The following is a 23,617-nucleotide window of genomic DNA, read 5'->3' on the forward strand; positions in this document are numbered from 1 at the left end:
GGCTATTGGACCCACTGTGGAGCAAACTGCATTGCAGTAAGACAGACATGGGACCACCCTCTCGAAGCCTACCTGGCTCTGATGTTCTGGGTCGGCCCAGATAAAGGGGGATGGGAGTGGCACAACCTGGCTTTTGGGGCTGAACTACCCCAAGGCAGTTAGCGCTGGTGGGCCAGGCTGGGCTTGTCTCTACAAAGTGAGGTAAAAATTAATCTCGCTAAACAAGTGTGACTTTTTTACTGCCGTGTAATTGCCCCCGCCCCGTCACTCAGATTTATGGCTTTATTGCTAACAGCCGGTGGCAGCCAACTCTCTGCCGGTTGGCACCTCCTGCGCCTCAGCTTCTGCAAAGCCGCGCGGCGGGTTGGTGCGGTGCGATGCGCTCCCGCCCCGGCGCAGCAGCGGCGAGGAGGCAGCAGCCCGCGCGGCTCAGCTGACCCCGCGTTCCCGGGCTGAGGAGCCAGGGGCTCGCTCCGCGCGGCGGCAGCGGCTACTGCTGCTGCGTCCGTGCTCCGCTGGCTGCGTGGCCCTGGGCTGGGGAGCTGCCCGCAGCAGCGCCTCCTCCGGGAGGAGGGGGAGCAGAGGGAGCGGGGCAGCGTTTCCCGGGCACTGGTACAAGCTGAATTGCAAACACCGGCAGCCGCCTCCTGCTTGTTTATCCCCCCCCCCCCGCCAGCTTCCCATCCTCGCTTCTTTCACGGGGGGGACTCGCCTCACTTGAAGTTGGGTGGCAAACATCGCAGAGCGCCCCAAGAGCCTTCAAACGGGGGCAAAGCTGTTCCGGGCAGCCTCCCTCCCGCGGATCTGCGTCTCTTCCCGGCAGGACTTAGCAACTTCTTCACCTCCCCCTCCCCCCGGGGCTGGCCTTTTATTTTTGTCTCTCCCTCCCCAAGCTCTGCAATGACCAGGACTCTGCCTCCCCCCGGCCATGGGTAATGGCGAGCCAGGGCTTCTGGCAGCGCCGGGAAGGCTCGCCCGAGGAGCAGGGAAGAGTGAGCGCGGCAGAGAGCAGCAGGAAGAAGAAGAAGAAGAAAGCGGGCAGAAAGTCCCTGCTGCAGCTGCCCGCACGCAGCTCCCCCCCGCACCCCCTTCCCGAGCAGCAGGACTGCGGGGGAGCAATGATGGCCTAGAAATGCACCAGCGCTGCTGACTTTGTCCAGCGGCTTCTTTCTGTTCTTCCACCCCTTCCGAGCCGACAACCCCATGGATTTTTTTTTTTAACCTGCAGCGATCTCGGAGGGAGAGCCTATAAACAGGGCGACAGGCTCTTTGAACAGGGGACAGGAGAGGGAGGCTGAGCTCCTTACAGAATGCGAGGCTTTAACTTTGCAGACTCTTCCTAGCCTTGCGCCCCTCTCGCGCTTCTCGGTTTGCGCCCAGTGATAGATATTAATTTTTGCAACCTCTGGAGGAACTTGAGAGGATTCGTGTCCCTCTCTGCTGGGGAGGGGAGGGGGTTGCCTCGTTGTGTATGTGGGGGGAAGAGGGGAGGCTGAAACTATGGCTCTGACCAGCGACTCTGCCAGTGTTAGAGGCAAGTCCAGCCGGAGCATTGGCGAGAAGAAAAGCCCAGCAGCAGGAGTAGGATCCGATTGCAATGGGTATTGTTATTCTGATGGGAAACAGCAGCAGCAGCCGGGCACTCAGCAGGGGCAAAAGGAAGACTCAACCTGCCAGCTCTGCTGGGGAGACCTGGTGCTGCAGAAAATCTGGAGCTCCCGGAAACTTTCCTCGGCTCTCTGCGCCGGATCCCTGTCCTTCTTGCTGGCTCTGGTGGTCAGGTTGGTCCGGGGGGAGATCGGCTGCAATCTGGAGGAGAAGGAGGTAGTGGCGGCGGAGGAGGAAGCAGCAGCCGCAACAGCTGGAGGAGGAGAAGCGGCTGGTTTGCCGTTGCCCCCAGCAGGGCTCCCCAGTAGCAACAGCAGCAGCTTCCAGCTGACTCCTTGGCTGCATCCCATCGCTTTGCTCTTCAGCCTCATGTGTGTCTTCTTCTGGACGGGCTTGTACTTGCTGCGCTCCGGGGTCCGCCTGCACACAGCCGCCTTGCTCCTGGCCGCCTGCTGCGGGGGGGAAGCGATTGTCCAGATTGGGTTTGCGGTAGGGGAGGATCACTTGCTTTCCTTCACCGCCACGGGGGTGGTGCTGAGCTGCCTGGCCACTGTGACATGGCTGGTGCTGAAGCTGAGGCAGGGCGTCCTCATGATCGCCTTGACTAGTGCGGTCAGGACCACGTCCCTTGTCTCCTTAGAGAGGATCAAGGTAGCCTGGAGACCCTACCTGGCTTACTTGTTCGGGCTACTGGGCATCTTGCTGGCCAGGTACGCGGATCAGCTCTTGCCCCATTCCGGGGCGGCGCAGCATAGAGAGGTCTCTGGTGCCCAGCTGGCCAAGGAAGAGGTCCCGGTGTTTAAGAGGAGGAGGAGGTCCAGCTCCATGATCTCTCCCGAGATGTCCAGCTGCAGCAACAAGACTCATCGGAGGACCTCCCTGCCCTGCATACCTAGGGATCAGGTAAGGAGCGCGACAGATCTTCACAATCCCAGGGAAAATCCAGGAGTCCGGGGGCTGAGGAAGAAGGAACACCAAGCAGTCAGGGTACAGCAAACTTGCGGGGGATTTTTATTTATTGTTGGTTGGTTGAGCAGACACTAGAAAAAGGAGTCGTAAGACGGAGTGAAGCGTTGCGAGTTGCTACAAACTTTTTGCTCGCTCCTTTGGATGTGTACCAGAGCGGCTGAATGTTTCCCACAAATTAGGGAAGTGGGAACTGTACGTAGAATGTGAAGAGTTCGGTAGCCCCTACTCAAATTCCAATTTTCTCCCTCCTTATTTTTGTGCTTGAAATGTCACTTTAATCTGCCTTGGTAACACTTTATGTTAGTTTTCAGCACTCTGGTCGGCTTTATCTCTGTTCTGTAGAAGGGGGATAGAATCAGAGGAGTCATTAGAGCAGGACAAGGCTTGTTTCAAAGTTTCACTATGTTAATGTAAAATCTTGAGGTTTTTACTCTGAAGATTTTTTTTTTAACTTGGCTAACAGTATAGCTAGCTGTTGCTGGGCTGGCTCTAAATATTGCGGTGGTGTGTGCGCGTGTGTTATTTAAAGTATAGGTTAGCCCAGGCTGGAGAAGCATCTAGCATCAATTTTATAAACAGTGATTTCTGAACTTTTTTTGGTTTGTTGAAAGAGGGCATTAATCGTATTAAACATTCACTGGTCCTTAAAAGGAGTTCATCTTTCTGAAATAAGCATATTTTTAGTTCTGTTTGGTGTAGGGAAAAGCCTCTTGCCTAATATATTGAGTGTGTTTTTTAAGAAGGGGCCTGCAGTAGTTGTCATCTTAGCTTTTCATGTCTTCACTACTACTACACTGAAGTGATCAAGAAGTTTTATACCCCAGTTCTTCTGTCCGTTGACACTAGATATATGATATTTATTTAGTTTAACTTGTTTTTTTTGTAAAAACTGGTGGTTTTAATTTGAATGTGTATTTTTGTCTAGAAAAGTTTTTCTCCATAAGTTCCGAAAAGAAAAAAAATACATCTAAGAACATGAACAGAATGAATATTAACACCTTCATAGCATAAACAATAAGGGATTCCAGATAGACACCATTAAAACTTAATTTTGCACTTGAAATTGCTTTCTGAGTTTTTGAGACTTAACTTTACACAGCAGAAGACTATTTTTTGATGGACTGTGTGTAATTGAGCATATTTGGAGTCAGTATGACACTTGCCCAGTGGTGAAAAGGGAAACCTAGGTGGAAATAAGTGGCAAATGGTGTTATATTTCCTTTTCCATTAGTCTTAAAAATGACTTGGTGAACCGTGGCCAGCTTAAGCTTATTCCGTTATACCAAAGGCTTTCTTTCAGGTCCCTTGCTGGATAAGCAGTTAAGTATTTTCTAAGTGATGGCATCTAACCATATGGTGTGGGTGGCTAGTTTGTTTCTCGAAATGGTTTGATTACATCTCTTTGTGGCCGTTTATGACATTTGCTAGAAAAATTCCTGACAGCCTATATCCTTGAGGCATATTTTACAGCAAATGTACTTATTTATTTTATCTGAACAAAAATGTTAAATATTTACCACCGTCTCCAAAAAATAGAAAACTGACTCAGTTTTGACTCTGTTTTATTATGAATTATGTGAGAGCAATTAGGGTGTAAGAACAATTTGTAAATACAATAACTTTATTTTTCTCTCTTAGATGTTTGCTTTTTGACAATAAACATTTCCAGTGCACTTCCAGTTATCCTTAGTGCATTTCCACATGCACTAATCATGTGTAATGTCTAGAATATTTTTCCACTTGCTGTGGCACTTTAAATAAATGCAACTTTCTAGCAGACATGTTCTAAAAGTAATCACTTTGATATGGTCTATTAAGCCCTTCTATAGTTACCTTCTTTTGCTTATGAATAGCTCACAAATCATCGGTATCATATACAGTATTATTAAATCCACTATAGCAAACAGATTACTTTCTCTATTTGTCTTAATGTTTTCACTTAGGAGCACAGGTTTAATTATGTCTTGAAGTTCCAGTTTTCCCCACAATAAGACTGTACAGTGGAGTCAACTGAGAACTATGTAGTTTACTATTTTCAGGGATTTTGCCACATTTCTACTTTAATATTAATCAATAGAGGGATCATGGATTGCTCATGCCATTGCTTAATCAAAAATGGATGATTATCTCCAAGTTTGTTTTTAGAAGCAAATTGTCACGTTGAGTGTGTGTTTAATTTCTTTTCATACTCCCTTTTCCTACAGCCACCCTTTTAAAATAACAAAGACAGTAACAAGAAATACTGCGAGGCTCTCAGAGAAAGCCCCTTTTGGCTGACAGCAAAACAAAGTTTGTTTTTATAAGGAAAATCGGCTCCTGGTAACTTTAAAGAAGCCATAGGTAAATGTTTCTCTTTAGGACAGCTTTTAAATATAACATGTTTAAAATAAAATACTTTAAAAACAACTTCGCAAATCCCCAAAACAGAGTAAAACAACAACCCCAACCTTGAATAGAACGTTGCAAGTCAAAGAGAGAGCTTTTTTTGTATGGTGTTTTAGAGGTGTGAAAGCTCACACCACGAAATAGACCCACAATATTGTTTTAATGGGCTGAAAAACCTGCTTGAATTGTGTAGCAGATAATGTAAGAAGCAAAGATTTTGTGAACTTCTTACAGACCCATTACCTCTTGTACGATATGTTTACATTGCTGAGCAATCTTATTAAGCTTTCATTTGACCAGCGTAATATGTTTCAGTATCTAATTTTGTGTAGTAATGTGGGCTCCTTCTCTAAAGCTTATGAACAGTGGAGGGTGGAGATTTGCTTGTTGTTTTTATTTTATTTTATTTTTTTTACCCCAAAGAGCTATAGTGGTGGTTATGATGATGTGGTAAGTAATGATGTCTTAAACCGTCATAAACTGGCTTTTTGCCACTGAAATATAAATTCAGGACATTTTCATCTATTTGGCCTTCCACTATCAAAGTAAAATGTTTGGAATTGTTAGGTATATTTGAGTTATACTGGTGTTAGCCTAGTTATCATTAAGTGCTTTTACTTTAAACCCCTGGTGTCAGTAGCTGAACGCTTCCCTGTGTCCCTAAATTATCTCTGGTGGAAACATCTTATCTTTTTCTCAGCCCCAAAATGAACTTTAAAAATAATAAACAATGGAAATCCATTTAGCCACTCTCTGGGAAATTGTTCACATTTTATTTAGTCCTTTTTTTAATCTGAACGCATAGTTTGGATTACAGGGTTCCCACTTGGCATGTGTGCACTCATCAGTGAGAAGGGAGTGATTTGATGGTGGCCTGATTCTGTGAGGTACCTGTGACAATCAGCAGCACAGCATTAATACACCCCAAGGTTACAGAACTCCTTACTGGTCTGAATGATCCTAAAACATCACAGTACCGAATACCTTCAGTTTCATCAGAAGTAGTTGAGGATGCTTGGTTCCTTGAGGGATCAGACGTCCAGGTTTGTTTGTTTGTTTTTTGTTTATTTATTTATTTTTTGGGAGAGGAGAACCTGGTGAGAGAGATTGTGAATGAGTGAAAAACATAATGAATGGATGTATATTTTCCTCACTGATATAAATGTGCATGGTGTTTTGGGTAGCTGCACATAGGTGACACTACTCTTGATGGCCAAATCTTCTTTACACCTTGTTAAGCCATCTTTACTCTTCTTGCTAAAGCTGGTGACAGACAGCGGATCTGGTAGCTTTTTTGCTGTGCTCTGGTGTTTCTGGTGTGAAACCCTACATGCTGGAGTATAATAAATTCCGGAGATAACTGTCTTGGAGCCTGTGCAGACCAGGATGGTCGTCTGTTTTGATTTGAATGTGTAATTGCATGCAAGCATCCAGAGGCAAGCAATGGCCCTAAGATGTTAAAGACAATGTTACTATACTGCATAGGTGGGCCAAGTTGTATCCATGCATAGATTTTTTTTTTTTTTCTTTTTGGTGTATGCATGTAATATGAATTTATTACAAGCAAGTTTTGCCAGTTGAAGAAGTAGCTCAAAGCCGTTCAGTTTGCTGTATTTATTATATTAGCTACAGTGCATTCCTGAAATATATCCGTCGCTGAACCAAAGACAATATCACAGGGCTTGAAATATCTTTTGGTTTGAAAAACGGGCTTACTAACCGCTGGCTAATGCGCATACAGATAAGGGACTCACAAGATTGAAGGGTGCTTGGTAAGAAACCTACATCAAGTTGCTGGGAAATGAGCTAACCCTGGACTTCCTACCAGGGTGCTGACCCTGCTCCAAGGTTCCATCTTTTGTGTCTGCTTCTGCCTACTAGATGCCTGATGAGTTTGAAGTGTCTCTTCCACCGCACACTCTCTCTCCTATGGTTGCTGTAAAAGAGAAGGATCTTTCATTTCTCTTTGCTCCTCTTCTGCCCAGTAGTCTCCTGGTTGCTTTAGGGAGGAGAGAGGACTTTTATCCAGGTGCTGGAATGGTGGGAGATTGTGGCTTCACTATTGCAACTCTCAGCTGTTGAGAGGGGAATTGAGGATTTGTCTCCACTACCAATACCCTTCCCCATGACTTTTTTTTTTTCCTTCAAATCCTCTTTTTCCCATGAGTAGTTTCAGTGCCTGCCTCACCTAGCTTTCCCAGAAATTGAGATGTATCTTGTGAGTTTCACTAATGCTCTTGGGGTTTTTGAATAGTTCTGTGGAAATGACCTGAAGGCTTGTCTACAGTACCTGCCGGATCGGCGGGCAGCAATCGATCCAGTGAGGGGTCAATTTATCGCATCTGTATAGATGTGATAAATGGACTGCTGGGTGCTCTCCCGTCGACTCTGGTACTCCATTAGAACGAGGAGTGCAAGTGGAGTTGACAAGAGAGCGTCAGCTGTCGAATTACCGCAATGAAAACACCGCGGTAAGTAGATCTAAGTACGCCAACTTCAGCTACACTATTCACATAGCAGAAGTTGCGTATCTTAGATCGACCCTGTGTGGTAGTTTAGACAAGCCAATTTGTTTTGCCAATTTTACTCTGCTGCTTGGGAAAGATATGAGTAGTGTCAGGCATTAGGGCTGCCTGCAGACTTGAAAAGACAGCACTGCATCAGTTCACATTCGGAAAGTTACTTTTTCAGCTGTAAGATCTAGTGTGTGTGGTATTATTATTTTATTTTTTAATATCTTAGCTTCTAAAGAAATTGGTGTGAGCTTTTCTTGTGTTGGAGACAAGTGGATTTTTTTAAGTTCTCTAGTATACTGCCTTCAAAACAGGAATAAAATTATTTTTAATCTGCAACTGGTATGGAAGCTTAAATCTATAATATTCATACCATCTCCCTAAGAATGGACGAGATCTGAATTAAGGCACTAGGTAGGATATAGATTTTTAAATTAAAAAAAAAATCCATATATATTTAGGCAAATAAGTTAATGCTCAGATAATGTCCTCTGGTGACTTGCTGAAATATGGTTGCTTAATATATGTCAGACTCCTGAAAAATCATACATGGATTCCAGATGTAATTCTGTTAAGCATGAATTCATGTAAGTAAACTGCCTTTACTTAGGTTGCATTTTTAACTCTCAGAAATTGAAAAGCTGTTGGGAAAACTGTCAGAGTTGACAAAAATGGACCATAAAACAATCTGTTAAATACAGATTTTTTTTTCCCCTGTAGGTGGGAGAGTAAAATACAGTAGTGACTTTCTGCTTTTTCTGAACTGAATGTAAAGTGTGAAAATGCAAAGCCGTGGAGCTGAAAGAAATCCTGTGTATGCTGGGTTGTCATTTTAATTAAACAACCAACCAAAACAGTGACCCTGTTATAAAATATGTTTTGAGAAGCCTGAAAAACAAACAAACAGTGACACATGATGTTTTGGACGTTAATTGTGACATTTGTGAGACTCTGTCCTGTTCTGATATTACTGTGTTCATTCTCTGAATCTTTTTTTCAGGCAGCTGAAACGCAATCCTGTATTTTGTAAAAATAAGGAATATATTGATCTTATTTAAAAAAAACCCAACACTTTGAAACTGTAGGAGAGGCAAAGCTGTAATGGCCGCTCGCCACAGGGCTTGAAATGGGCATAAGCTGACTGCATCCTAAGCGGTTTAAAAAAATAAAAGACCCACTGAAATTAAAATATTCATCTGATTCCTAAAAATCTTTCTCTTAGTATTTTTCCCAAATGTATGTTAGAGCCTATTTTATTCTATTAGATGTTCTAAGTAATGTTGGTTGTTGAATGGGATTCAAATAGTAAATAAAGTAAAAACTTTTTTCCTTTCATCAGAGTGGACTTCAGAAAGTTATTGCCTAGAGAATAAGAGACTAGATTATTAAACCATCACCTGAACCGGTTATATTTTACTCAGTATATCATTCAGAAATAAGCATATCTGAAGTATGCTTGTATAATACTCATTTTTGTTCTAGACAGTTCTGCTATTGGTACAGTATATTAGATAACCTGTTGCTTCTGGAGTTTCTATGCTATGTGGACTTATTTGCATCAGAGTAGTGATTTGTTTGAGTAATAGCAAATAAAAAGTCCACGTTTTTTCAATTTTTAACCTTTGCTTCTGAAGAACATTGGCTGTTTTCTATGCTGAGTTTTACTTGAGTACGTTTGGACTAGAGGAGTCTGGGGGAGAACTGTGATTTATTGTTTGAAAACTTGATGGTGAGCCTTAGTTTAACAGTTCTCTCTTGCTTTCCTGCATGTGTATTTGTAACTCCCACTCAGTGTTATTCCAGAAACGCTCTCTGGCTAGCCCTCTGTCTTGCAAACACCTATTCATGTGAGTAGTCCCATCTGAAATCAGTGACACTATTCATGTGAGGCAAAAAAAGGATTGGATCCTTAGAGGGCATCAGAGATCCTACTCTGATTTGCACTATGACCTGCAAACAAGTATCAGATGATAAATTCAAAAATGGGCAAAATAATGGGCAAAATCCATCCTTGCTACTTCATTGATGTCAGTGGAATTATATCAGGAATTAATGCATCTCCATCTTTATCATCAATATATAGGAAAGTGTGTGTGTGTGTATATATATATTTATTTATATATATATATATATATATATATATAAATAAAATCAGCCAGTTAATGTGTTTTATAATGGAGACATTTTTTGCTCTTTTTAAAAAAATTATTTTCAGTTGTCTGTGTCAGCTCAAAATTTGTTGATATTTCACCTGATGATTAAATATAAGAATCGTTAAACATCTGGGTGAATGTGATAGGATAGGGACAAATCTAAAGGACTAGAAAACATGCCTTGTGGTGATTCACTCAAAGAGCTCAATCTGTTTAGTTGAACACGGGGGTTAAGGAGTGACCTTAATCACAGTTTATAAGTACCTACAAATATTTGATAATGAGCTCTTCGGTCTAGTAAAGGAAGGTGTAAGGTATGACAGTCCAACAGCTGGAAGTTGAAGCTAGACAAATTCAGAGTGGAAATAAGGTGTAAATTTTAAACAATGAAGGTAATTAACCATTGGAACAATCGTAGTGGATTCTCCCCTACTGACAGTTTTTCAGTTGAGACTGGATGTTTTTTCTAAAAGATCTGCTTTAGAAATTATTTTGGGGAGGTTCTATGGCCTGTGTTATACAGGAGATTAGCTTAGATAATCACAATGGTTCTTTCTGGCTGTGGGATCTATGAAAACCAGCACAATTGCTGTAGAGGAAAATCATGCCTCTCTAATCTGTTAGATTTCTTTGAGCATGTTAACAAAATAGTGGATAAAGGAAAATGTCTACTAAAGGTGGAAATTGTTTGGACCTTCTTAACAGAGCTTTGACACAGGCCCTCCCAAGAAGCTACCAAGGTAACTAAGCAATAATTAGGTAAATGGTAATGTTTTGTCAAGGATAAACTGGACATGAGTCGGAAAACAAAGAGTAGGCCAATTTTTCAATATAGTGAAAGATTAATGATGGTATTCCCTGTTCTGTATTAGCATCGGTGATGTTTCATATGTTAATTATTTGAAAAACTAGGTGGACAGTAAAGTGGCGAAATGTGCATTGAGGCAAAATTATGTTGGTAAGTCAACATTAGAGAAGACTTCAAAAGGACCTAACAAAATTAACTGAATGGGCATCATGATGGCAAATTCAACAATGAGGAAAAATGAAAGGAAACATAGCAAAAAGACTGATTGAAACTACTCATATGCATTGACATGTTTTAAAGTAACTGTGTAACGTGACCACTCAGGAAAAGGCTAGGTATCCGTTAAAAACATGTTTGTTGTGCAATCTCAGTCAACGAGCCAATCAAAAGGATAGCTATAGAGATGATGGGATAGAAAATAATGCTGAAAATATTATAAAGCCATTATTTACACTAATAGTAGGCTCTTGCCTGGGCTGTTTGATTTTTGGTCACCCTTTCTCCAAAATGGTATATTGATAATAAAGAGAGTTCAGAGATGAATGACAATTTATTAGGGGCTTGGAGAACTTTCATGTGAGGAGAGACTGAAAAGCTTGTAAGTACCTGTAGTTTAAATAAATAAGTAGAGAGATTATAGAAGAATACAAAATATGAATTAAGTTTAAGAATATAGGAATAAGGGGAAATTCAGTTAAACTATTAAGAGATTTTTTTTTCAGACAACACATAATGAACTCTGTCATTGTATCATTGAGGGCAAGAGCTTAGTAGGATTTTTTTTTTAAGTATTAGACATTTATTATGGATAATGAGACCATCCAAATTTAAATTACATAGGTTAAATGAATACTTTTCTGTTTTTCAAACTCTCATGTTTAAGGGGATAAGGAATCCGCTAACTGATAATGGGAAGAAACTTCCCCTGTTGACAAGTTATTCTATTATTGCCTGCTACAGGGTTCTTACTCTTGCCTCTGAAGCATCTGCTACTGGTCACTCACACAGACACAACGCTGAGCTAAATGGACCACTGGTCTAATCTACTATGGCATTTCCGATATTCCTAACACAATCAAGTACTCAAAATTGTTAGGAAAAACGATGCCAACAAGAATCAGTTAGACAAATGCAGCAAAGCCTAATGTTTTCTCTCATGGCCTGTGCAACGGTTGGACAAATGTAAACCTCTGTGTGTCAAAAATAACCTTTGCTATTGATGTGCTCTCTCCCTATCTAATGCATCCACCCTTCTACAACAAAGTGTTTGTTTGAGATTAAAATAATTTATTTGCATGCACTCTAAATTCTGTTGGCTGCCCATGTTTGGTTTTGTTTTACAGATAGAATTGAAGTTTAGGATTGAATTTTAAAATAAAGGGAAAATGTTTCATGCATCAATAAAATCTTCACAGTATGTTGCCTCTTTAATTCTCCATAGGAAGTCTGTGCAAGAGACACACAGGATATTTGCTGACAATTGCTGAGTGAAGCATTAATGGAAATTGAAAAAGTAACCGTTCAATAGAGTCCTGTTAGAATTAGAACTCACCTTAGCCCTACTAACGGGTCTACAAAATAAATCAATCCTCGATATACTGATTCTAGGAAAATGATGTTGAGCCACTGTGGAGTTACCATCAAAGTCTCAACAGCAGAATCTTAATCAGACCAAATTGATGATCTGTTTCATCCTTACTTAAAGACTGATGCCCAGGGTGTGTGTGAGCACATTTTGTTTTAATTTGATTATCAGAATTGTTACAGTATCTGGTTTACAGGATTGTGTTGTACTATGGCCAGGAGTTAACCTCCTTTGGATTGCCTGGTTTGTTTATTTATTTTAAACCATTGGAACTAATTGTATTTGGAGGATCATCCTTTGAGTTTAAGAGATAATTGAGGTGGTGGTGTTGGGGAAATGATTAGATTAATATATTCTCTGAAAAGTTCACGATATTTATTGAATAAGTCTGAGAAATATTCCCTCAGCTTTATCAACTGAAAATTGCTGAAATAATTTTTGAGTAGTATCATGACGTTATTTTAATATGCTATTCTAGCATTTGAGTAGCTTGATCCATAACCACACTTGAGGGTCTGACCAGCAATGAAAGAAGGCATTTTGAAAGAGCTATGAAATCTGAACTGCTTGGGAATCTGCACCTGAGCAATATTTCCCTTCTAATTATGCGAATAAACAGCTAATCTTCTAGGTTTGTTCTCCCAAGCTTTCAGTTGCAGGTGCCTTAGGAATAAGCACTTGTGTGACCTAAAGGTATATGCATTTCCTTAACATCTCAATTAAAATGACACATTTAAGAATGTGTAGCCTTTATCGTGCAGCTGTGTGGATTGGGAGGGGAAGGGTTGCACAACCTTTTATTATGCACTATGCTGAAATTAAATATTGCAACCATAGGAAAGCACTGAATGAAATAATAGCCTTTTTGTTTGGAGGGTGGGCGGGGCGGGGTGGGGGGGAGGAGGAGGGTATCCTGTTAGAGGTCATATGCTAACCAAATCTAATTTGATTTTCATTGCACACCCACCTTTGCTAGCTTGTCTGTACATCAAAGCCAAAACAATGCATTTGGATGGATGACACTCAAACGTATTCCATGATACAATACAATTGGTGATGGTAATGATGGGTTATTTCTGAAAAGATCCAATCACGCTGGTTTTTTTTTTTTATACATAAACCTGTCAGTTAAAATAGAATGATATGCAAGTTAAATATATAAAATATTTTAAAATATGGCTTGGGATTTTACTTAAGCTTGCAAGCCTGGTTGGTGCAGTAGTATATTTTGCTCAGATGCAGACATGGGGCCTGAACTTGTGAGGCATTGAGCACCTTCAGTTCTCAGTAAAGTCACTGGACAGCATCTTAAAACCTGGATTATGCAAGATAAAGTACTAAATAAAAGTGGTCTCATTTCCCCCCCGCCCATGGCGACTGACCATCCCCTGTTTCCATTGTTATCAGTGGGAATTAGAGAGGTTCAGTATCCAGGTGTGTGTAAAAAAAAAAAAAAAAAAAAAAAAAAAAAAAAAAGGGGGCACTCACCTCTTGAATGCCTATCAGAGGTGTGTGGTGCTGCAGTTTCTGCTCTCCCTCATCTCTCTCCCCCTCCCCCATTTGTGGTGTCCCCTGTAGGTTGCTGACCTTGCTAGGCAGGTCTTCAGTGGCTTAAGCCTCCGGCTCCAATAAAAGGAACTGCAAGCCTTACAGGCTGCTTCTGTGCAGCCTTTCTAGGTAGGCCTGGAGGACCCACCTTCACCGCTCCTTTCTGGGGCAAGGTATAGTAGGACTTAAGGCCTTCAGCAGAAGTCCAGGAAGGGCCAGGTACACCCTACCCCCCATCATTAAGTAGTAGGGTAATATTTCTTTTCTGCAACAGCAGCACTAGTGCAGAAAAGAAAATTTAATAAAGAAGTTTAATAAAGACACATGCAAAGTGCTCCATTCAGGAAGGAACAAATCAGTTTCACACATAGAGAATGGGAAGAGACTGTCTATGAAGGAGTACAGCAGAAAGGGATTTAGGGGTTATAGTGGAGCACAAGCTACATGAGAGTCAACAGTGTGATGCTGTTGCAAAAAAAGCAAACATGATTCTGGGATGCATTAAGAGGTGTGCTGTGAGCAAGACATGAGAAGTCATTCTTCCGCTCTACTCTGCACTGGTTAGGCCTCAACTGGAGTATTGTGTCCAGTTCTGGGCACCGCATTTCAAGAAAGATGTGGAGAAATTGGAGAGGGTCCAGAGAAAAGCAACAAGAATGATTAAAGGTCTAGAGAACATGACCTACGAAGGAAGGCTGAAAGAATTGGGTTTGTTTAGTTTGGGAAAGAGAAGACTGAGAGGGGACATGATAGCAGTTTTCAGGTATCTAAAAGGGTATCATAAGGAGGAGGGAGAAAACTTGTTCATCTTAGCCTCTAAGGATAGAACAAAAAGCAATGGGCTTAAACTGCAGCAAGGGAGGTTTAAGTTGGACATTAGGACAAAAGTTCCTAACTGTCAGGGTGGTTTAAACACAGTAATAAATTGCCTAGGGAGGTTGTGGAATCTCCATCTCTGGAGATATTTAAGAGTAGGTTAGGTAAATGTCTATCAGGGATGGTCTAGACAGTATTTGGTCCTGCCATGTGGGCAGGGGACTGGACTCGATGACCCCTTCCAGTCCTTGAATCTCTGAAGAGGGGGCACCTTTTCACATATGAATCCGCAACTAGCGATAGCGTCCAATTATGGGAAACTGACCGCTATTAAACAGATTTTAGAAGGGTTGGTTTGTTTGTTTGTTTGCAAGGTGCCTATGCTTATGCTTATGAATAACATAGTGAAATGTGAATAGGTGGTTTTATTCTCATTAAAGATGGTAATACAAAGCTAGTATTGGCTGAATTGCTCACATAGTTACCTGAGTTCTTGTGCAATACCTTTTTTTAATCTCAAAAACTCAAATTAGTAACTTTGGAGACTATGCTTCATTATCTCCCCACTCCATTCCAGCCCCCAAAAAGCAGCTATTGAAATTGTAGCTTGAAGGGATAGAATTCTTAGATGAGTTCTTAGAACACTGTTTCTGAGTGCAGAAACATAGTGTGACATTGTACTTTCTGGACAGTTAAGGTTGTTTTCTAACATGTATGCAGGCACTAGTACATATCTTGCGCAAGCTTGTAATTTCGTGTCAGCCTCTGTAATCATTTCTTGACTTTTTGTCTTAATGTATTTTTCATCACTCCTTAGTTTAAAAATTTTATTTGGGATCTAACTAATTTCACTATAAATTATACTTTTAAAATTTAACCTGGACTTTAAATGACTCTTAAATTCTCCCACGTTTTTATTTATAATTTACGAGGAATTTGGAGGGTGTGTGTGAGCACATTTTGTGCATGGATTTATTATGATCTATAATATATAAACCAAATGTAGAGGCTATTCCTGCACTGGAAATAAAAGTTCTTGCTGGTCATGTTCTCAGTCACTTGGGTACCCAGAGTGATTGTCTTGCCACTAACCTCAGCTGTGACCTGGAGTGGAAAAGTGTTTAGACGTGAGAATCTGATAAGTTCCCAGTACAGCTTGGGCCAGCACTGTTCTCATGGATATAGAATGAAAACAATGCCAAAGTGAGCCAAGAGATGTGTGGAGGCTTTTGTAGCATGGAATTCTGCCTGGTAAGGAATGAGATAAGACTAGTTAAAATAAATGGTTGACTGAGATAAATTTCCCAGATGTATGAATGATGTGCTTTATCCATCAAAACTTACTGCTTAGTTGTATAACAGGTTTACTTCTGCCCTGATACTCCCATGTTTAAGGAAGTGGCAAACCAGTCAGTGTTTATATTATTTATTAGAGTGCTCATGGAAATGAGTAGCAGAAACACTACTTCCAAAGTATTTGTTGATTAATGATTTTTCACATAGTTCAGCTGGCATTTCTGTTTAATTCAAATCTTTGTGTTTGCCTTTAACTGTGAAATGCTGTGAGTACAATTCATATTCAAGTACTGATTTAAGACAATTTTTAGACCAATTTTAATCATCTGCAATTAAAATTCTTAAATGCATTCTTTATTATCAACTGATTACACTGAACTGCAAATGAATAAACATATCTCTATTAATGGGTTTAATGATATACTTACCCTGTGTTTTTTGTGATAGGCTAAATTGTGAGAAGGGACTAGACTAGGTTTTTGGAAGCTACTATCATGGGTGGACCTCTAAAAAATGCTTTTGATCATCAGAAGCATTGAGTACTTGCAGTTCCCACTGACCTCTTAGGATGGCCTATAATGAACTTTCTGGCTATCTTAACTCCAGATGGCATTAGCAGTTTACTCACCTGGCTAATGGGGTTGTAATGTATTGTTTCTTGACAAACAATTAGACATGTGGCCTCCTATTTGTTTCTTATTACAAAGCGCAATATACTTAGTGTTTTCAAAGATGAAACTGACTTTTATATTGTAGGAACAATTACTTTTGTATCTTAAAAGTCTACTCTATTCTTGGCATGGACAGTGTAATACAATAACATAGGATCATAGTATGCAAAATATATATTATTGGGTAATATGATTTGTAGGCACTGTGTATGTGAACAGCATATGTATTTCTCCACACTACAACATAAGAAAACAATGTTCCTTGGAAGACTGAAAAAATTCCAGTTATAATAGAAGATATTGGAAAGCATATATTGATCTCTTACCTTTAAACTTATTAAATCTTTACTTCAGCTTCCTATTGTGTTGTATGTTGTGTACAAACTTGCTTAGCTGATATGTAAGGCTCTCCATCCATCTGGTCCCCAAACTCTCAGTGACTTCTTGACTCCATATTTACTGATATGGGACTGTTCTCATGGTTAACAATGACTACTAGATACGTGTTCAAAACCTTTCATTCTTTATATTTTAGCTGTGGCACACCTTGGACCTGTAACCCTCTTTTATCTGCATAGTTGAGATAATTTTTGGCTTCCTAAGTGCCTCAGACCAGAATGCCCGACATACAATACGAGTAGATTTACATGGAAAAACAGATTTTTTTTTTTTTATTTTCTTGTCTTCATATCTGGAAACTGTCTCTTGTTGTTTAGATCTTCAGATTTTGTTACTCTCTCAGGAACTTCTACAAAGCTGTGATCAGAAGTGATAAAGTGCTTGGCTATGAATTGGTCCAGCTTCTTAATGGACGAGAACTTGAGTTCAAAAATATGTACTTACATCATATTCTGGCTTTAGCTGTGTATTGTTTATTCCCAGCTGAATGTGGAGACAGTACAATAAAGAATAACATAGATTTGCAAGTGAGACTGATGTATCACAAACTACCGTTAAATGCTCTTAAAAACGTTGCAGGACTGGATCCTCAGCTGGTATGAGAAACTCAATTAAACTACAGTCTTTTACACCAGCTGAAAACCTGGCCCATGTTGCGTGCAGTGATTCAGACAAATTGAGTTCTGACAACTTTTTTGTCTTTTGAGGTGGTAGAAATCTAGAAGCTCACTGTTCAGAAGGAGGGAACAGGGTATGCCATGATCTTTATTGTGCTAAGGTCTGCAGATCATTACAATGAGTGCTTGGGAGGTAGAAGTAGGCTTGTCAGTCACTGGCAGCAAAGGAGTTGCCTGAAATTCCCACTGATTTATCTGTCCCCCTCCCCCAGTGGCAGGCAGCTCAGTCAGCCCTCCTTACTGCAGAGCTCTTCTGAGGAAAATTAAAAAATCTGTTTAAAAGTTGTGACTAAAAGTTTAGTATGATGATGTGCCTGTTTAATTCCTAGCTGTGTCTGAAGGCTAAATTTGATTATTACTTTTTTTATTTTATTTTTGAGGAGACTATCCCCTGAGCTCTGCTTCCTTGTTTGAGGCCTTTGCGGTGGCTAGTATCCCTGCAGGCTTCAGGGATGGAATGGCTGAGGAACATCAGAGGAAGAAAAGGAAGGGTCTTTCTCTCTTGCTTTACCCCTTACCAGATATCTTGTTGGGGAGCTCAGATGGCTCTGTTGGTAGGATGCTGTTCCCCACACTTTCAGCCTACTTCAGGCAGAATCGCCTTGACCTCCCCTGGGCACGTGAGAAGCCAGGAAGAACAGAAAAACTGGTGCCAGGGTAAGCAGTTCTCTCTCCCTCCTCTCCATGAGGGCAGTGTGCCAGTGGGAACATCACACCTATAGCCCACACCAGCAGACATGCTGCAACTGTGAAGCCCAGCTATCTCCTCCCTGTCATCGTGGGCCATGGATGGAGGGTACTGGACACAGCATGGACAGTGCCAACAGAGAGTGCAGTAAGTGGCCTTCAGGCCAAGCTCTCTCCCCTACTGCCACTGCTGTAACAGAGCTCCTAGGGTGCCCTTCTAATATCCTCGGCTGGGGCCTCCTGTGGAAATTATGACCATTCTAACCTATGTGGAGTTTAGGCAGTTGGAAGGATAGACCCTTTGGGGAGTCCATTCTTGAACCTCAGTCCAGTACCTTCCTTGAGAGACCCAGAGGGGTCTGTGGGGGGCGGGAATGGGAAGAGACAGTAAGCCTCTTTGAGGACAAGAAGATTGCTAGTCATCTGAAATATTTTTGGAGCAGTATCTGAGCCCAATTTCCCTCCCCTCTCTGAAACAAAGGATTGTAGGATCCTTCTTGAATTGTAGATACCAGAACTGGACCCAGTATTGCCATAGCAGTTGCTTTGTGCCAAATACAGAGGTGATATAACCTCGCTGCTTGAGATTTCCCCATTTATCTATCCAAAGACTGCATCTAACATCCCATCACAGACCACTGGGCATACTTACCTGCTGATAATCAAAGCTCATCTAGAATACAGACAGAAATTGACATGCAAAGTTGGTTTATTTCATTAGGGTTAATTTTTTCCTTCCTCAGCAGCAGAAGAAATTGTTGTTCTTTCCCCTCAAAGTATATTTAATCCAATCAGTAATTTAGAAAGGTAGAATTGAGTTGTCTTGACTGCGGAAGCTGTCTCAACTGATGGGAATGTCAGAGGGCGGGGCATTCCTCTGCTGCCAGTGACTGACCTGGTTCGGTCCACATGCTGCAAGCAAGCTGAAATACCCATTGTAAAGGATCTGTGGACTCTATTACTCAAAGACAGGAAATTTTCAGATAAACACAGAAAAATGCTCGGTTTCTCCTGTGAAATACACTCCCCCCCGCCCCCCCAAGAAAATCTAAATTAGCTGAGAAGTTCTTGTTTTGTTCCTTTTTAAAAAATGCATTTCAAGAATTGGTGTTAGCTGGATATTGACCTTACTTTATCTTTCTTCTTGGAGGCTCTTATTTTTAATGGTTCAACTTTTTATATTCAGCTTCCAAGGTACTGTAGTGGCCCTTTACTCCCTTTAGGCTTTATGTCCTGAGTGATATTTGGAAAGCTGTGGATCTTGTGACATCATAAATGTTTTTGTTGGCAAGCCACACAAATGAAGTAGGACTGTAAAAGCTAAGTTTAACAGTGATGAGGATGACTAAGTTGAGAGGGGTTTATGTGAAAATCTTATTAATACCCATAAAAGAGAGAAATTTGGCCCCAGATAACAACAAATGGAAGCGTTTGGCAAAGATCCATCTTGCATTTAGTGGGAACTGACTCTTTGCTCTGGCCTAATTTTGAAGAAATTATGAGCTGGGTGAAATCTTGTTATGGGATTGAGACTGATAGGTGTGAACTGCCATTTAATTTAAACTAAGCAGAATCCCCACCTCCAAACAAAAGGAGTGTGTGAATCCGCCCAGGATCTCTTGCAGAGTATTGTTGTGGGTAGGAGCTTGTGTGAGAAGGCAGAACTCAAAGAAACTGAGGAGAGACAAGAGAGCTTGGGGGTGGGAGAAAGAGAAAGAAGACTACCTAAAGAGCAGCTGAAAGCACACTGAGTGACCTTGAAAGAAACCTGGGGAGAGGTTTTAGGGTGAGGTGCAAGTAGAAAAGAGGTGCTCTTACTGCTCTGAGCAAAAGAAGCAGTTTCCTGTTCTATGATTCCTTCAGCGTTCAGAGACACTGGACTTTGTACGTTCTTTGTAAATAAACAAAGCTGCATCAAAGAAATACCGGACTGCCACCAACTTTTGCTCCCAACTGGAATATCTAGATGGCCCCAAACTTTAACTAGCTGCACTGGTGAAAAGGTGCAACAATGCTATTTAAAATTAGTGAAAACTTCTATTCTTCCCCGCCTTCTCCCTGAAAGATATACAGTAGATTTGAGCTAATTTTCACTTTGGTAATCCACTAATCAGATTCGTTATTGCAAAATGCAATGCAAAGCAGACGTCTTGCTGTTTCTCATCAAAGACATAATAATGTTTGCAGAGAGATTTTGGTTTACTACTAATATTTTTAAATCTTGTATGGAGCTTTTCATCCCTAGTTTCCCCTCGGATATCTATCTTTTTTTTCCCAATTATGCAGCTGAGGGACAAGGAGGTAGAGAGGGAAAAAAGGACCTGATATCAGAGATGGGTTGAACAAAACTGTGGACCTCCAAAATTCTCAAACTTTAAAAAGTTGAGATATGGTCTCAGGTCCATCTTTCCTTTCTTTTAAGTTTCTAAGTGTTATGGTAAGAGATTATAATTGACAATCATTTGTGATTTGTGAAAATGGAAATCTGGTGACTCAGTGTCAGCATTTTATTAACTTTATATATAACTGTAAAATATACCCCAATCAGCTGGCTGTGACAATCTGATTGAATCCCTTAGTGTTAATGCTAAGATTCTCAGTAAACAGCACCTATTTGGCATACACAATAGCTAAATTTTCAATTTAATATTGGCAGCAAGTTTCTCTGCATGCCCTTGGAAAAAGAAGCTCCTTCAGTCCTGGTTTAATTAGATCCAGGAGGTGGTAGTCATGAAGAAATTGAAGCAGCCATAAAGAGAGAGAAGTTTGACAGCTACCTCAACATTTGGTTAACTCAAAAGTTGTCAGAAAACATTTGCTTACAGTCAAAAGGAAGCTTCTACATTTCTAATTTGAATACTGGCATTGGGCAGAGTGCTACACTGTGTATGTGCTTGATTATCTTAGGCCTGGTCTACACTAGGGGGGGGTTCGATCTAAGGTACGCAGCTTCAGCTACGTGAATAGCGTAGCTGAAGTCGAAGTACCTTAGTTCGAATTACTTACCCGTCCTCACGGCGCGGGATCGACGTCGACGGGGGAGCCGCGGACTCCGCCACCGCAGTTCGCAGTGGTGGAGTTCCGGAGTCGACGGGAGCGCGTTCGGAGTTCGATATATCGCGTCTCATCTAGACGCGATATTATCGAACTCCGAGAAATCGATTGCTACCCGCCGATATGGCGGGTAGTGAAGACGTACCCTAACTATATTTTTGTGCCCCCGAAAGCTTTTCTCTGAGAAATACATACTATCTTTTGTTGTACTGTATAGTATGAAACTCAAGTAAATATTTCTACAAAGCATGTCTTCAACTGGTCTTTATAAACCAGTAGAAAGCATTTGTTGTGGGAATGCTTTGCTGCATACAGAATTTTACTGTTTCTTCCTTTCTCCTCTAATGCAATAGAAACTATCAGAATAATTCTTGCTTTTCTTTGAATCGGTTACTACAGTGACTTAGGCAGTTTGTTAATCAGGAGACAATCCACAATCAGGTTGATGATCATAACTATATCACAGTTCTCTAACAAGTATTTACATCAGTGTTATCTAGTAGCTTCTTCTCTACATTTTTCAGCGAGAGAGGTCCAAATTCAGCCCTAATATGAGTGCATCTCCACTGAAGTCAAAGGTGTTGGACTGTCTTATTCCAGGGATGAATTTGGGCTAGATACTATAAGCAAGATTTTCTGATTTTAAACATTTATTTTATTTTTGTTATTGAAACATTCTTAATGGTACCATAAGCACTGGCATCAGGATGCCTCAAAAAACAGCCCCCCTCCCTCCCAAATATCAAAACCCCAGAAAATACACGAATCACACATGAGTGGGTCAATAAAACCATTGTGGCCCTTTAACTTTAGTCATGCAAAAAACCTTCTCCACTAAATATATAACCTGTGAAACTGGAGAATGAGTTACTCATATTGACCGATCATGGCTTATTGGAATCCTCTCATATTAGTCCTAAGGCTGCAAACCTGCAACCGTAATATTTGCTGTGCTGTGCAAATATTTAAGATAGTGTAGTAGTGCTTTTATTAACCCTTGGTAAGATTTCAGAACAATCTTATTTCCCCCTCTGTTTCTGTACCAATATATAATGCTGGAAAGCAATGACACTGTGAAATAGCCATTTGGACATGGATTGTGAGTAAACTCCTCTGGACAGTGAATTTTATTAAATCATATTGCCAGATGCTTCCAAAGAGAACTGCAAGTATAAAATTTGTTATTACTTTGACCATATATCCATGATGTTAACATACCAGATGGCGAATTGATGACCCCTACAGTAATAACACTTGGCATTCTATCACGCTTTTCATGTCTAAAGCACCCTACAGACATTTGGCCTCATATTATGAGGTGCTTAGTTTCTTCAACTCCCATTGAAGTCAGTGGGAAATGAGGCCAATTTGCATCTCACAAGAATAGGCACATTCGTCGATTCATTCCTCGTGAACACCAACTGTGGTGTGTTTTGTTCTGTTTTGTTGAAGAGCTCTAGAAATTGGAGTGTTGGTTCTTGCTTGCCCCAATGACCTAGGTTAGAGGTGTTTGTCAAAATCACTGGCTTTTTTTCCCCTAAGGCCCCAGTCCTATGTGGTGCCAAGTGTACTTGAGTCCCATTGAAGTCTATGGAGGTTGAGAGAGTTCAATACCCTCACAGTAGGTGACCCAGAAAAACTGATTGAGGAAATTAATTACTCAGATTTTCACTTACCTGTTTTCTTCTGTATTGTGGCCAAATCTTGGTTGCTTTACTTGCATTAGTAGGACTATTTACGTGAGTGAGGTGAGGAATCAGCTCCCTGTATTATCTAACCCAGGGATCGGCAGCCTTTGGCACACGGCTCGCCAGGGTAAGCACCCTGACTGGCCGGGCTGGTTTGTTTACCTGCCGTGTCCACAGGTTCGGCTGATCAGGGCTCCCACTGGCCACGGTTCGCTGCTCTAGGACAATGGGGGCCGCAGGAAGCGGCACAGGCCAATGGATGTGCTGGTCTCTACTTCCCATAGCCCCCATTGGCCTGGGACAGCAAACCGTGGCCAGTGGGAGCTGCGATCGGCCAAACCTGTGGATGTGGCAGGTAAACAAACCATCCCCGGGGGGGCCGCATGCCAAAGGTTGCTGATCCCTGGTAATCTTGCCTTCATATAAAGTCAAATTCAGCACTTGGCTGGAGGCTAGCTGGTGATAGATGGCCTCAGAGTCCCTCCAAAGCTAGCTGTCAGTGAGTATTTATTATTATTTTTTTTAATTGAGTATTCCTCCTGTCTACTTCCTTCTTTCTCAAGCTCTCATAGTCTCTACCCCCCCGCCCTGGCTATCCTGCCTGTAATGCTCCCAGTCATAGCTGGATGAAGAGTTAGAAGTCAAAAGTTGCTTCTGAACTCAGTTTTCTCACTTCACAGTGTTCTACTAGTCAAGAATTTCTATTTTTGCATCTGAACAGTATTATTTTATGTTGATTTACCAAATATCAACTTACTTT

The 23,617-nt window shown here is 41.2% G+C and overlaps 1 protein-coding gene across 1 annotated transcript in view; it reads left to right on the forward strand.

Moving 5' to 3' along the window:
• The first annotated feature begins 290 nt into the window (after window positions 1-290).
• The window catches only part of PDE3A (phosphodiesterase 3A), a 351,301-nt gene continuing 327,974 nt past the window's right edge, over window positions 291-23,617 (forward strand). Inside the window, exon 1 of the mRNA XM_044992877.1 lies at window positions 291-2,511. Coding sequence (XP_044848812.1) covers window positions 1,501-2,511 — 1,011 coding nt within the window. The 5' untranslated portion in view covers window positions 291-1,500. The remainder of the gene's footprint in view (window positions 2,512-23,617) is intronic.

This window comes from Mauremys mutica, chromosome 1, assembly GCF_020497125.1.
Source record: "Mauremys mutica isolate MM-2020 ecotype Southern chromosome 1, ASM2049712v1, whole genome shotgun sequence".
Classification (NCBI taxonomy): Eukaryota; Metazoa; Chordata; order Testudines; family Geoemydidae; genus Mauremys; species Mauremys mutica.